Source organism: Rutilus rutilus (assembly GCF_951802725.1).
Source record: "Rutilus rutilus genome assembly, chromosome: 20".
Taxonomy (NCBI): domain Eukaryota; kingdom Metazoa; phylum Chordata; class Actinopteri; order Cypriniformes; family Leuciscidae; genus Rutilus; species Rutilus rutilus.
In genome coordinates, this window is record NC_140225.1 from 7,925,382 (window position 1) to 7,940,673 (window position 15,292).

A 15,292-nucleotide genomic window follows, 5' to 3' on the forward strand; every position below is an offset into this window, starting at 1 on the left:
CGTTATGTGATTGGCTTACGGGTAACCAATGATTTTAAACTTCAGACAAGCGCCAGACAAACTTCAGACAAGCAGTGTTTGGTATTACCAGGCTAGGGAAATGTATGTTTTTAAAGGGGAAGCGCAACTTCTTAGCTTTACCCTGGAATTGGTTCACTCTCCGCCTATGCCTTCTAGCACTGCATATTTTAGATGTCTCCCTAATCAAACACATTAGTAATGGCTCTAAGAAGTTAAATGGGTGTGTCAAACAATAGAGACATCAAAAATGTGCAGTGATGGGGTGCTCCAGGGCCAGGGTGGGGAACCACTGCACTAGAGATAGGTGTCCCAAAGTGTGAGTCAGTCTGTTCCTTGCAAAATCAGTTAATTGTGTAATATTGTTTTAGAAATGATCAGTACCATATCTGTTATTGGACAATATTAGCGTTTTTTTTATGTATCAGTTGGTGCATACTGATTGTGCTTTCTATTTTTCTCCTGTTTTTACATGTAGGATTTTTTTAGTTTTAGTTTGCTGTCATTTAACACCAGGGTTATTATAGTTCATTAAAACCATAAAATACATTTGTTACTTGAAATAAAATAAACATTAAATGAAAATATACATATAAATTTCTCATTTTCATTTAGTTTACCTTCATGTACTAAAATGACTCAAACTTGAATGAAAATGAATAAAAAAAATAATATATAGATAAAACCAACAACAAAATGACTAAAACTTTAACTAAAATGGAAAATATAAAAATAAAAACGAATTCAAAATATTAATAAACAACTATAATAGTATTTCGCCGATACTAAAATAACACTGTCTAACACTCACTTAAAGTTAATCTTTAAAAACACGAATAATTCCTTAGTAAAATGAATTTGTATTTAATTATTAACAACTCTTGTAAATGTAATCTTTATTAAATTTCAAAACGAATATAACTAAAAATGAAATGGGTTTCTTTTTATTCCTAAAAGCAGCTAAAACTAGCCGGATGACCACTGAGATTCTGATGTGTGCATACAATGGAAACTTTCATGTGATTTATATGGATATACATAGAGATTAATTTAACTGCAGAATCCATATTGTTTATTAAATACTTGCTTCTTTTTTTTTGTAAAATAGTATACATTTCTCCTGAGAGTTGATCATAAAGAAGAGGCTGGTAATCTACTAATTTATCCGATAAAACTTTTGGTGGTTTTAGGATTCTAAAGTAGAGGAGCTCTTATTATAACTTCTTGTTTCTGTATTAAATTCTTATTATTGTTTTTTCTTTCTGTCCACAGCATTCAAACACACCTCTGTTGAACATTCACCAGAAAAGGATACTCGTAATTTATGTTCCACCATGCGATTGTCTGGGGTTCCAGACATAGGAAGCCAATTCCCAGACTTCCACTCTACAGTCCCGTACACCCACGGCATGTCCACACACCCAAAGTTCCCTCAGCATGATCCCTCTGGAAGAACGGGCCACAGCAATGGTGGTCCTCCTCCCCTTAGACACGGACACGAGGCCATCAGGCAGATGACCGAACCGTGCAGAAGCCCGTATCCGAACGACCCTGTAAGAATGAATCCGGAATGCTCACCCTCGTTCAAATCTGAGCCTGAGGAAATGCGGTGCTTCCAGGGCGGGGCAGCTCCCACCCCGCTCTCCCCGCCGATGGCTGAGGGTCTCCACAGCCGCTTGACCTGTCCGCCCGTTTCGGCACAACCCCTGACCCCAGAGGTGGTCAAAGCAGAGGAGGTGTGGTCGGACAGCGAACACAATTTCCTCGACAGGAATATCGGCGGGGTCGCGGTGGCTCCTTCCCACGGCTCCATCCTGATCGAATGCGCTCGGCGGGAGCTGCACGCTACCACTCCCATCCTGCGTCCCGACCGCACTCATCCCACCCGCATCTCCCTGGTCTTCTACCAGCACAAGAACCTGAACGCCCCGGGCCACGGCCTGCAACAGTGGGAGGCTAAAATGGCCGAGAAGGCCAGGGAGAAAGAGGAGGCCGAGCGTCTGGGACTCAACGATAGGTCAAATGCGATGGATTCGGATACGGAGAGCGAAAACGAGACTTGCGCGAAAGAGATACACAAGCTTCAGGTCCCTACCCGTCAAGCGCTAACAGTTTCTCGCGACGTCGTCGTCATGTCATCACCCTACTCCCTCACGCACGTCACTGGGCCTTACAACCGCTGGACGTGACATTCTCCGCTTGTCTAGCTAATGCCTTACCTCAGCTAGTTCTCATCTTTTCACGCCCGTTTTTACGTATGCCCTTTTTTTAATTTGTGCTCTTCATCTCAGCTTTTACGACTACCGTTTGTGGGTTTTTAACTGTGAGTTTTGGTGTGTATGTCTGTGTTGTTTTTTTTTATTGTAAAGAGATGGTGCTCAGAACAGATGTTATAAAACTGGTTTTATACATATAGATGAAATTAGTGCATAGTAAATGTGATTATTTATTCTGATCATTTTCAAAAACTATTTTGTAATTTAATTTCTGGTCCAAGCCTGTTTACTGCAATAGGAGTTTGTCATCCTTTAAATGACGTGTGTAGTAAACACTCCGAATTGACATTGTGAAATGTGAATTCTATTTTCATGTCTCAGCCTTGGGTGCTCTTTTGGCCGACACTTGCTAGTTGCTCTTTTACGGTGCCATTGTAACAGTAAGGTTAAATGACCAATGTGAAACCCACATGGGTTATTACAGGAACTTTCGTTAGTTTTTTAGGGGTATTCGTGTTGGTTTTGAAGGTACATTGTGAGACATAGTATGTGGCATCCTTTAAAAAAGCACTTTGTATCTTCAGACCAACTTGACATATTTGAAGTTTCCAATATGCACATTTGGTTTATCCATCATTCTAGTATCTACAGTCAGCATGTGTTTGGTGTCGACTCAGTCATGATTATAAAACTTTGCATATTTAAGCAATAATCATGGAAGGTTTTATGCTGCATTTTGGCAGCATGTCCAAACTGGTTCATTTCTGGCACTTGTGTGAAAGTTTATATTATTTGGTCCCAATTTTTTGTCTCCTTTTCTTTTCTTTTTTGTAACTCCCAAAGAGGTTGAAACATGACTTGAAAACAGCTTAATCATTTTATACAATTCAAGCGTGTTAAATTATATTCAAACAAATTTACTGTATGTTTTCACCGGTGCTTTTAAAGTGATCCCATGACACCTCCTAATATGTCATTTTATATATTTGTATTGCTACGTGGTGCATTTTTAGGTTTAAATCAATCACGTTTTTGGTGCGGATCAGTGTCTGTGCATTTTTGTACACATAAAAGTTTGTTCGGTTTTATTTAGGTGCTTTTGAATGAGAAGATCAACTTTAAAAGGAGGAATTACATCGTAATTGCATATGTATCCAGAGGCCTAGTCAAGATACTGGCTTAATCAAAAGGTTTACATTACTCTTACACGAGTTTTAAAGTGAATACACGGCTAAAAAAAAAAATTCATTTTAATTTCTTGTTCAAGGTGCTAAGATCGTATGTCAGTGTTCAAAACCATTGTGCACCCAAAATGCTGTTCTCACTTCAGCACTTGAAACAACATCTTTTCATATAGGTTGTGAGAAATTTTACACATGATCTCTGAAAACCTGTTTTAACTAGTACTCTAGCTGCAACAAAGATAGAAAAGCTCAACGATAACCCAATGTTTTGGGGAACTTGAAGTCACAGAGTGGCATTTGTACGTTCACGCTACTGTCTCTTCAATTAAATATATTTTTGCTGAACAATTAAACTGTTGTTTTTGTGTAAAACCATCATGTGGAAGAAAAAAAGCCTGGGTTTGTAGCTCAGGGAAAGGCTTTTAGTGCTCATTCAGTGGTGCTTATTCATAGTACCAGAGTCCCTTGGCATTGACAAATCACATGTAGGTGCTGCACTAGTTGGATCTTTCATTTTGGGGGACGCTGAATGTTTTACTCTGCTTGAACATCATTAGATCATGCTATGTTATTGAGTGTTGTTCTTCTTGACTTTATGTGGCACAAATAATACTATGACCTCACAGTCCCCTGATGGTAATTGACTGACTTTGAAATGTCAGTACTAGGAACATCAAAATAACCTAAGGGAATTACCAATGCAATTCGATTCAAAGCTCACTGATTTTATGCATATTTCTAAACTTTTGATTTACATCAATGATGGGTTGGTTTTCATGTTGCTGTTCAAAATCTGCATTTTATCTGACATTTTTTTAGGTTTGACTCATGGGATCTTTCTTGAGTTCAGATGATTGAACATGGCCCTCATAGCAACAGTCTAACTTTAGTCAATTGTTTTTTGTTACATTCCTTTTCAAGTTAATACATTCACATTAGACGTCTTTTGCATGTTTTTGTTCTCCTTCTTTGTTGTATTTTTCCCCTTTTCTCAGGTCTTTGTGTGTATCTTTGGGACATAAGCTTCTAGGACTCTCGCATTGTCTTCCAATTAACTTCTCCAAAATGTTTGTTTATATTTTGTGAAATGGAAAAGTGGTTCCCCTTAAAACCTGTTCGTGTGTGTTATCAGTTTGACAATTCTCTTCTGTGTATGCTGCTGAAGTGTGTAATTTCTGCACCACTAGTGTCACCAAACAGAAACGCATAAATAATCACCGTCTTCAAACAGGTTTCCCAACAATCTCCCAGATAGTTTGATTGATCCAAAGTTGTTGCGTTCGACTGGTTGAGGTGCTCAAACAACTGAGTAATGTGTTCATAAAGCACAACGATTCGGATGTTTCATTTTTTCATTTTATTTGTTGCACATCAAACTTATTTTAGCATCGAAAAAATTACACACTTCAACTTCAAGTATGAATGTAAGCCTTCATATGGACTGTTGTACAATGTGGACATTTTAAACCTCTTATACCTTCAAAACAAACAAGAACAAAATTATGACTTGAAGACTTGTTTATGTGACTTGAAATGGTTTGTCAAGGAAAGAAAACACCAGCTTTTGAGATTTTTCTTTTAGAAAATAAAATGCACAGTAGTTGTACAGTACATGTGAAGCGTGAGGCTTTTCCATTTGCACATTTTTGAATGATTTTTAAATTCTTATAATTAATGCATAATTCTATAAAAAGTGCTAAAAACTGTTTTTAAAAAAGCAGTTTTGCACAATTGAAATCTATCCTACAAGACATAGTAACAAAGTACACTATAAAAAAAATTATATGTTATGACATTTTGTTTTTACATTGCTTTAACTCATCAAACTAAGTTATTCAAGATTCAACACATATTTTAAGTCAGTTTAATGTAAATTAAGTTGAAATGACTTAAACAACCAAGTTGATTGTACTTAAACATTTAAGGCAGCAACTTTTTTTTTCCAGTGTATGAGAAATAAAGAGAAATTAGCAATAGTTCATCAAGCATACAGTATGAGCATTTGTTTTGCTTTTCTATCATACATTTTGATAAAAGTACCAAAGATAAAATTTTATGATATTTTCAAAAAAATTGTCTTGGCCTCTAATCTGACAAATAAAAATTCCCTAATATTTTATTATAAAGAGCGATGATACACTGCATGGAAATTTAAATGAAATTGCCATAGCTCAGATGAGTTTAAAAAAAAAGTAACTTTTTCCTTTGTTTGTTTGACCTAATTGTTTCACATATTCAGTTGTACTTGCACTTGCAGGGCTCTTGCAGTATGTCACAAGCATGTGCTCCACCAGTGCACCATAACTCTTGACAATAATAACATCAACAAACAGTTTTAGTGCCCTCTATGGGCAGAATTTGATTAACTTTGGTGTGCATCCTCAGATGACTCTAATGCACATGTGTACTAAGTTTTTATGTTATGCAGGTTAATGTCCAAAAATTACATTGACATGTATCTGCAAAACAAACTCAAGAATCAAACTTCCAATACTCACCCAATTTTGTGAATATTGGATGAATAACCTTACAAAAAGTAGCTTTCAATTGGGCTATTAGTATACTTCTTTTAAACTAAAGGAGTATATGTTCAGTCAAATTTGTGCTAATCAGTGATATAGGCTACTTAACAAAATTTTACTTAAGTATGCTTGGCTTATACTGACATATATGTGTATACAAAAGTGTAATGCTGAATTAAAAAAAACATAATCCCGCTATTTCTACCACAGAAAATATGGTAAAAGTTGCATTCTAGTATATAATCTAACAATTCAGATTAAGTATTTGTGGCCTATACTTAATCTTTTGATCAAAATATACTTTAGGTACAATTAGAAAGTATATAGTTTTTTGAGAGTAGCCTATTAAATACTTTTGTCATACATATTGGCTTCTTTGATGTAGCACTCCAGCATATGTTTACATATCTTATAAACTTATATGTTTAGGTTTATAGTAATAAGTCAGTTTTAGGTGAAATTGCTTCGTTTACAAAGTTCAGTTTATTAAATAAACTTAAGCAAAGTTAAGTGTATATTTTCCAACCATACTTTATGTACTAAGTATACTCATATCAGTGCACTAGTTGTATGTATGTGTATTTCAATACTTATTGGGGGTAAGCTGACCTACTTTTTAGATAATAAAAGTGTACATTAAAGTGTACTTTAAGTGTAACAGTAGTAAAATTTGAGTACAAAACTAGTTTAACTATTTTTCTTAGTTTTTAGTTTAATGTTTTTAGTTTAACGTTATATAGCAACTATACTAGTAAACTTATAGGCATTGTTAACTTCCAATCGCTTCCAATATATTTTTACTCTCAGTGAATAAAATAAGTTTTCTTGAACTTGTATAAGTGAACTTAAAATCATACATAGTTGGCTATTTTATTTTTACACTGAGTATGCACTGGAAAAAAAAGGAGTGAATACTTTCATCAACTGAAAATTCAGCTAGAAATATATAGCTAGTAAACTAACAGTATTACCTGAAGGTCATGTTACTTGTCTGTTATCAACCATGTTTCAATATAACCTTTTCTTAATAAAATGTGTATAAAAAAAAATATATATATAAAAAAAAAATATATATATATATATATCATTTTCGCACTAAATTTTAACATTTCATGATTTCTCTTTTTTGTTTTGTTTGTATGTATAACAAAAAAACATGTAAAAATATTTTAATAAAATAAAAATAGCGTTTCATTCTCCCGCATGCAGTGCGTTCAGCAGAGCCCTACCAGCTTCCGTAGATTCTCGAGCGCGTGCGTGACGCAGCAGCGTCCAACGGTCAGAAGAATTTTTACAGGCAAGATGGCGACTTCGGAGCCGGTAAGAGGGAGCGGGCTTTTTTTCATTTAGGGCTTCTCCGCGACCAACAATGGTAAACCGGCGTCTATTGTGTTGTCTGCGGGACATGTTTAAACAGTGAGCAGTAGTGTTAAAAGCTGGAGGTGTCGTTTTGGGGTTCAGTATGGTTTCGGGGCGGCAATGCTGCTGGTGACTTTAGAGACAGGGAGGGTCCGGGCAACGACAATTCACCAGTCCTCACACCCGTTACCGGCTCATTTCAGAGCGGCGTAATGATACCATAACGCTTTGAGGGCGGATGGTGTCGGGTTTTCTCTCGTCTCCACGTGAAGAGATCATATCTCCAGACATCTGGACACGTGTGTTCATGGCTAACTGTGTTCGGCTAGCGTGTTCAGTCGTGGCTGCTTAATACGTTTTATAATTCACTATATCAACTAAATGTGACGTTTCAATGTGCACAAAAGAATTTACGTGTAGTCTGATTACGTAAATAACACCAAAGTCATTGATATCTGAAATAAGTCAGCATGTGTTTAGAGAAGCTTGTACCTTAGCGGACAGTAGAGGGTGTATGACTCCAAATTGAACTGGAAATTACACTTACTGACTCAATAGTGTCTGTGATCTGCTCTACACTGCATTAAGTAACGTTACATGCTGTAATCTAGCTAGTTGTCTTGGTAACAAGCCCGCATATCTGGTAAGTTTGATCGCAGGGGCCAGTTGCACACACATAGATATTATGTTAAGACAGTGTCTTTAAGATCTAGCATGACCCACTAGCAGTTAGTCAAGGGGCAGGCAATCTTATTTTTTGCTTTCAAATTAGGCCAATCTACGTTTTTATGAAACTGATTAAAAAAGTTATAAGATAAATTGTTGATGACTAACTTGTAAGACTAGTCTTGCAACCAGCCCCAGGCATCTTGGGGTTTTGAAGTATTGAGCCAATAGATTGCAATTGAAACATCTGGTTTCATTTAGTATTTTTTTGCTATTTACCCAAAGAAAGATCTCAGATTGTCCAAGAGCCTCTTTTAGGAGTGAATACAGGCTGACAGCTGCACAGAATGTGCTGTAGGTCAGTTTCAGGTTGAGGATCATGACTTGTGCAATGAGGTGATTGTCAGTATTTCTCTATGAATGCGTGGAATGACCCTAAACTTTTCTGTAATCAGTTTCCCCACCGTCATGGAAAAACCTGGGGATATCTAGGAATTTTAAAATGGGAATAGTCATGGAAATTTCTCTGCTCTAAAACATTTCATCAGATAGAAATCACTCCTTGTAGAATAAAAAATCCTGTGACTGAAAAAAGGTCAGGGGAATTCATGAACCCATTTTCATTAAGTCATTTTGCATTTGTGTAGCGAGGAACTGAAAATGAAGAAGTCCGTGCTGAAAGTCCTACGGCTCCTGTGGCAAGTCTTGTGACAAGTCCTGAACAGTACATCAAACACCCTTTGCAAAACAGGTAAATGTCATACATTTCTGTGTGTATTTATATCTGAAGGTCTATACATCACCTGTGTAGCATATGCCACACTAAGCAGATAGCATAAATCAGTCCTAGTGCATTAGGGATTAAAGTGAATAAGCGCACATCATTTGCTGAAATGAACTGAATACTTTTTAGACAATATTTATAATAAATCTCTGAAATTAGAGTGCATTTTTTAGCCAATGTCGATCATCTAAAACTAGCCATAAACTACCGTTTAAATTTGTTTGGGCAGTAAAATATATTTTTTTGCAAAGAAATTTATATTTGGTAACACTTTAGTGTAGGGTCCAATTCTCACTATTATAGCTGCTTATTAGCATGCATATGTTTATTAGTTACTTATAAAGCACATATTAATGCCTTATTCTGCATGACCATATTCTACATCCCTTACTCTACCCAATACCTAAACTTTTCAATTACCTTACTATTAATAAGCAGTAGTTAGGAGTTTGAGGCAAAAGTTTGTAGTGAGAATTAGACTCTAATCTAAAGTGTGACCGTACATTTTTCTGCGTTAAATTTATGAAAAGTGGCAGACAAAAACATTTATTTAAAATATAAATCTTTTGTAATATTATAAATGTTGTTCTTTTGAACTTTCTATGTATCAAAGAATCCTGAAAAAAAAAATGATCAGCTTCCACACAAATATTAAATAGAACAACTGGTTTCAACATTGATAATAAATATAAATGTTTATTGAGCAGTGAGCACCAATGATTTCTGAAGGATCATTTGACTGAAGACTGGAGTGATGCTGAAAACTCAGCTTTGTCTTCACAAGAATAAATTACATTTAAAATATAAGACAATAGAAAAGTTGTTTTAAATTGTAACTATTTCACGGTATTACTGTTTTGAGCATAAGAGATTTCTTTCAAAAACAGATAAAATAAAGCACTACTTGCCTAACATTGACGTCTGTAGATAATGCGACATTTTCTAAACTAGTCTTGCATGACATTGTCACTTTTTTTTGTGGCAGTAGTGTTTGGTGTGACTCTGAGCTCAAAAGTCATATGAGTGATGAGGTTGCAGTCCGCCAGCGTGCTGCAGGAAGTGCTGAGCTCACATGTTGAGCTGTCTCATTCCAGCCCTTTCACGGCCCGTGGCTTATTCCTGGGGTGTTTAGATCTCACTCAAGTACAACATTCACATTTCAGTTTGTGTTGCAATTGCAAGATGTAACGTTTAAGTTTTGTTTAATGACAGTCATTTTTAGAATTTTCGTTAAGCTTTTTTTTTTTTTTTTTCTAGTCTGTTATAGATAGTTTAAAGTTCACCACAGGTCAGGGCTGCAACAGATAACTCTGTAGCATCAGTGACAGGGTGCATCTGTCATGTACTCAGCTCTTACTGCTGGTTTCTAGAATGATAGCAGCCTTTATTATGACTGCTCATATAGCTCTTTGTGTTTAGTGGAACTGCATTATTTCCTCTGTCCTTTTGCTTTTATGCAGCTGGTTAGAATGAAACATTGTCAAAGGTGAAAATTCACTATTGTTCTCATAGACAATTTCTTTTCTTTTTAATGTTTATGCTCACCATGGCTGCAGTACAATTGTGAAATATTATGATTTAAAGTATTTTCTATTTTAATCTTATAAAATGTCATTTATTCTTGTGAAAGCAAAGCTGAGTCTTCAGCTCAGTTTCTCCGGTCTTCAGTGTCACGTGATCCTTCAGACATCTTTCTAATATAATGATTTGGTGCTCAAGAAACATTACTAAACGTTAACTTACAACATTACTGATTATTTGATAAATAGAAGGATTACAAGAACCCTATTTATTTGAAATAGAAATCCTTTGTGACATTATAAAAAAAAAAAGGTCACTTTTGATCAATTTAATGTGTCCCTGCTGAATAAAATGATTCATGTATTTAAAAAGTGTATACAATGGGGTTCAAAAGTCTGGACTCCACTGTGAAAATGTGTTCACAAACGCATCAAACTGTCTTTTTTTTTTCAATTACACATTAAATATTATCAGTAGTTATTAGTAGAAAAATTTGATTGAAAAAGTAACATGAATTTAAGAATGTCTAAGAATTGGCTTTAATGAAAGCAACACTCGCTGTTTGTGTGATATCTGATGATCATGTTCTCCAGCATGATTTGAGATGATCTAAAGATCTTCTTGAGCTTCAGCAGCAGAAGGACATCTGGCCATCGGTTCAGAGTAACACGATCAATTTATATTTAATAATGATACTATAATAACCTGTACTATTTTTAATTCAATTCAATTTTAATTTTATTCATTTTTGCCTAGTGGCCGTGGTTTTCCATTGGTTAACAGGACAGTAAGAGCCGTCTCTTGAATGAAGCAGCTCTTTGAGAGCTTCTACATGAATATTATATGAGTGACACAAAGAGACTCGTGCTCACTGTCCTTATTTGCCTCCCTGCAGATGGGCTCTCTGGTATTTCAAAAATGACAAGAGCAAAAGTTGGACAGAAAATCTGCGTCTCATCTCCAAGTTTGACACAGTGGAAGATTTCTGGGCGTAAGTGTTTTTCCTTTATCGTGTATTGTGACATTAAGTGACATTACTGCCCTTTTTTTTTCTTAAAGAAAATGTGAGTGGCAAATCATGATGGATTTGATTTCTGTTCACTCCTCAGATTATACAATCACATACAGCAGCCCAGTAAGCTTGGTTTTGGCTGTGACTACTGCTTATTTAAGGTAAGATGAGGATGAGGAAGTGTGTATATGGCCGAACTGAAATGTGTGGCTGATTATTAACTAAACGTTTCATTGCAAAGCAGGTGCATTTCTGAGTTTCTGTGGGTATCACTCTGACCATGTGACTGCAGATTTAATTATCTGCATGCTAATAAAGGGATGAATATTAGCGCTTGGCAAAAATGAGAAAACACTGATGTCCAGATTGTGTATGTCTCAGGATGGTATTAAACCCATGTGGGAGGATGACAGGAATAAACTCGGAGGAAGGTGGTTAATGACCCTCAGCAAACAGCAACGACACAATGACCTTGACCGCTACTGGATGGAAACAGTAAGAGTTTTTCTTTTTTCATGGTTTTGTGGATGGCTCAGTGTGCTTTGCATAACTCCATACTGTGCATGTGTTTTGCAGCTGTTATGTTTAATCGGAGAGTCCTTTGATGAGGCCAGTGAAGACGTGTGTGGAGCTGTGGTCAATGTCAGGCCAAAGGGGGATAAAATAGCCATCTGGACAGGCAACTGCCAAAACAGGGACGCTATCATGACGATAGGGTGCGTTGCTAATTAATAATTATTAATCATATTTATTACATGTTTTGTCTCTTGGAAATGCACGTTTGACAGTAGCAATAGCTTGAGTTGGGATGCGGATGTACATTTATTTTCAATAACAAAAACAATATTTGTAAACTTTTAACAGCCTAATATTTTTAGGGAGAATTTTTAATATTCTGGCTAAGTTATTCAAATTAACCATTGCTCTTCGATAGCATCATACATTTGTAGATCATAACCACAGATAAAAAAAAGAAAAGAATAGCTCTTCACTACCTTGGTAAAAAATAACTATTATTTCTACAGTAAAAACAGTAGCCTAAATACATTTAGTATAAATACAAATGCACAAAAACTGCTGTAGCTTAACAAAAATACTGTGGGGTAAGTATATTCCATTACTCCTTTAATATATTTAATATTCACAATTACATTACAAATCCATGCTAAATGTTGGGGATTTGTGGATTGAAAAGTATTTTAACTAGATCGTTGTGGCACAATGTTTCTCCTGTTTTGTTGTTGAACTCTCGGTTAGCATCAGATAAAAACTCGAGTGCTTCTCACTGGATCACTGCACAGTTTAGTGGTCGCGTCACTCGCGTGATCCAGACGTCAGCATGTACACGCATTCGCTCTAAGCTCGCGCTGCGCTGTCTTTTGAGCCGAGCTGATAAATAGGCTAGAAAAAAGGTTGTGATGTTTTATTCAAAATGCAACCGTTTAGTCACATTCCACAGCCCTTTTTTTTTTTTAGAAAAGAACACATTTTCCAAAGGTGCATTTATTTGATCAAAAATGCAGTGAAACAGTAGCCTGGATGTTAGCATCAAGATGTTAGGTCTGGCAACTCTCCATAGACACGGCTCAATCCGAGGGGCGGGATAAACGGCTGTCTTTCAAATTCCCTCTGCACGCAATAGGACAGCGCTTCAACCAACCAGAGCGTTTTCCCAACAGCGGAGCTAACGTTAGTTGATAGATTCAACTTTTGCCATATCTGGCCGGCAAAACTACGAACACAACTTCCTTTTTTTAAGAATGACTTAAGTGCCGTTCTTTGTTCTTTTCTCAAAGAAAAACTTAACTCCAAGTCCTCCAGAGTCGCGGACAAAGCCGATTCGAAAGATGTTCGCCAGCAGCCGCCATTCTTTGTTTTCAAATAGCAGGTAACCGTCGCAACTCTGTCGTCATTATGTTAAGCCCGCAGCGCCTATTCTATACACGACGTGATTGGCCTGACCCAATTTAGGTTTTTGCAGCTCGAAAGTCAATGGAGAGTTGCTAGACTGCCCTGGCTGCAAAATACATTTTGCTGCCGCTAGGGTGCGTCTAGATTTCTAGGCTAGTGAAACAGTAGTATCGTGAAATATTAGAATAAAAAAAAAAAACTGTTTTATTTTAATATTTGTTCAAATGTTTTTTATTTTTGTGATGGCGAAGCTGAATTTTCAGCTTCATTACTCCAGTCTTCAGTGTCACATGATCCTTCAGAAATCATTCTAAATGTGCAGATTTTTTGCATTTCAAGAAACATTTCTTCAATGTTGAAAACAGGTGTGCTGCTTAATATTTTTGTGGAAACCATGATATATATTTTTTTCAGGATACAAGATAATAGAATAGAATTTTATGTTGTAACGTTATAAATGTCTTTACTTTCATGTTCGATCAATGAAATTAATTCCACCCAAATGCGGAATGTGTTTAGCTGATATCTGATGTAAATATGCTGATATCTAACAGATTTCTCTTTGACTCATTTATTCATTGTGATATCTGTTGTTCTTCCCCTTTAGGCAACAATACAAAGAGCGTTTGAGTATCCCAAGCAAAACCCTCATCGGATACCAGTCACATGACGACACCTCTAGCAAAAGTGGCTCTACAACAAAGAACATGTACTCAGTTTGAAGAAAACTAATTTCAACTCATTGTAGGTTTATAAAATTTCAAATTTGCATCACATTAATACTTTTGAGTTTGAGTCAACTACTGTAGTGCCCTTCCTTTTTAAGAAAAGAAAAGAAAAATCAAATATGTAAATGTAGTGCTCTCTCCAGCCTGAAATGATCAGCACCGTTATCGTGTGGATCAGGGGACGTCTGCTTGTTTAGACCTGAGAGAAAAACTATAGCAGTTAAGCTAGATGTTACTGATATCATTTTTAGTGATTTGAGAGAGTTTAAAGGACTAATCGAGACTTACCTAGCTGAAGAGGTTCTAAGGCTTAGATAAGAGACATGCCATTCTTTGCTTTAACCTTTCGTTCTCACGCGTCACGTCATGAATGAACAAATGAACCCACAACTTAATCCACACGGACGTTTTAAGGGCCCAAACTGTTTTAACATGCTTTGGTTAGAGGTGTTTGGCATGAGAAGTGATTGCAGAGGTGCCTGCAGACTGACTATCTTAAAGGTTTGTAAAGGATTACTTTTGGTCATGCTCCAAGTTTGGAATTTGGAGTGGTCATTTATTGTTTCAGCTATGCTGGAATTGTGGCATCTTGCTTGTTTCTCCCCTCCATCTATTTATGATATTTGCGTTGCAGTTGAACTATGTAGTGAGAGGAACACCATGAAAATCAAGCTCCTTTCTTTTCTTTCAGTTGTTTTTTTGAGGTTCTTAGCAATGTGGACTACTGCTTGCTGTTTTTCCTTTTCTTTTTCTTTTTTTTTATACAGTGTATTCAGTGAATGCCTGGACATACATGCTTTTTAAGTTTGCTTCCACCTTTTCCCTCATTGATACTGTAGACATTTTCTAGTTTGCCCCACTCTTTGGATCAGTGAAAGAAGAGACGATATCCATTGTGAATTTATTTTGCTCATAATGTATCTTTATTATCTGTAATTCCAGGATGTATATTACCTTCTTTCAAAGTAAAGGTTATGTGCTTTGCATTAACAATTGAATCCTTTTCCATTTCTTCATTCTCTTGACTCTTTTATCAGAGTTCACAAAAAAAAAAACTTTAACACCTAAATATAAAAGGTTTGCTCATTTCCTTATAGTTAAACAGTTGTGTTGTGTAATTAATGTCATTAGCACAAACTAATCTTTTAAACAGGCACTTGACGAGGCACCACTCACGATAAACGAATACGCTGCATCCGAAATCACGTACTGTCTGAGTAGGTACTACAATTGAATTTGGATTTACTTCGTGACCGGTTAAAAAGTACATTCCATATAGTATGAATGTTGTTACTGTCACGTGATCTGCTAACGACAGTTGCGTTACTTCGCTGCCATTCATAAATCCTCTCCCGTGGCCTCAAGGGATAG

General features: G+C 36.2%; 2 protein-coding genes across 6 annotated transcripts in view; both read left to right on the plus strand.

The window, feature by feature from the left end:
• Positions 1-5,029, plus strand: part of tet1 (tet methylcytosine dioxygenase 1) — a 40,505-nt gene extending 35,476 nt beyond the window's left edge. For all 3 annotated transcript variants that reach the window (XM_084390982.1, XM_084390983.1, XM_084390984.1), the window contains one exon: positions 1,291-5,029. In XM_084390982.1, the coding sequence (XP_084247108.1) occupies positions 1,291-2,207 (917 nt within the window). In that variant the 3' untranslated portion in view covers positions 2,208-5,029. The remainder of the gene's footprint in view (positions 1-1,290) is intronic.
• A 2,129-nt stretch (positions 5,030-7,158) lies between these two features.
• On the plus strand, positions 7,159-14,914 carry eif4e1c (eukaryotic translation initiation factor 4E family member 1c). Of its 3 annotated transcripts, XM_084391602.1 has the most exons (7): positions 7,159-7,260; positions 8,613-8,716; positions 11,166-11,261; positions 11,380-11,443; positions 11,664-11,777; positions 11,859-11,998; positions 13,801-14,914. In XM_084391602.1, exons 1-7 carry the CDS (start codon positions 7,243-7,245, stop codon positions 13,913-13,915), a joined length of 651 nt encoding a protein of 216 aa, XP_084247728.1. In that variant the 5' UTR covers positions 7,159-7,242; the 3' UTR covers positions 13,916-14,914. The 3 variants fall into 3 exon arrangements, with proteins under 3 accessions (XP_084247728.1, XP_084247726.1, XP_084247727.1); XM_084391600.1 differs by having other exon boundaries at positions 7,176-7,260; positions 11,664-11,998; XM_084391601.1 differs by having other exon boundaries at positions 7,244-7,312; positions 11,664-11,998.
• Positions 14,915-15,292: the final 378 nt, after the last annotated feature.

What these genes read in the sequence shown, in the direction of transcription:
- eif4e1c (XM_084391600.1), top strand. An exon ending in AAACACCCTTTGCAAAACAG is followed by an intron (nt 8,717 to 11,165) that starts GTAAATGTCATA and finishes GCCTCCCTGCAG; the next exon opens with ATGGGCTCTCTGGTATTTCA. An exon ending in GTGACTACTGCTTATTTAAG is followed by an intron (nt 11,444 to 11,663) that starts GTAAGATGAGGA and finishes TGTATGTCTCAG; the next exon opens with GATGGTATTAAACCCATGTG.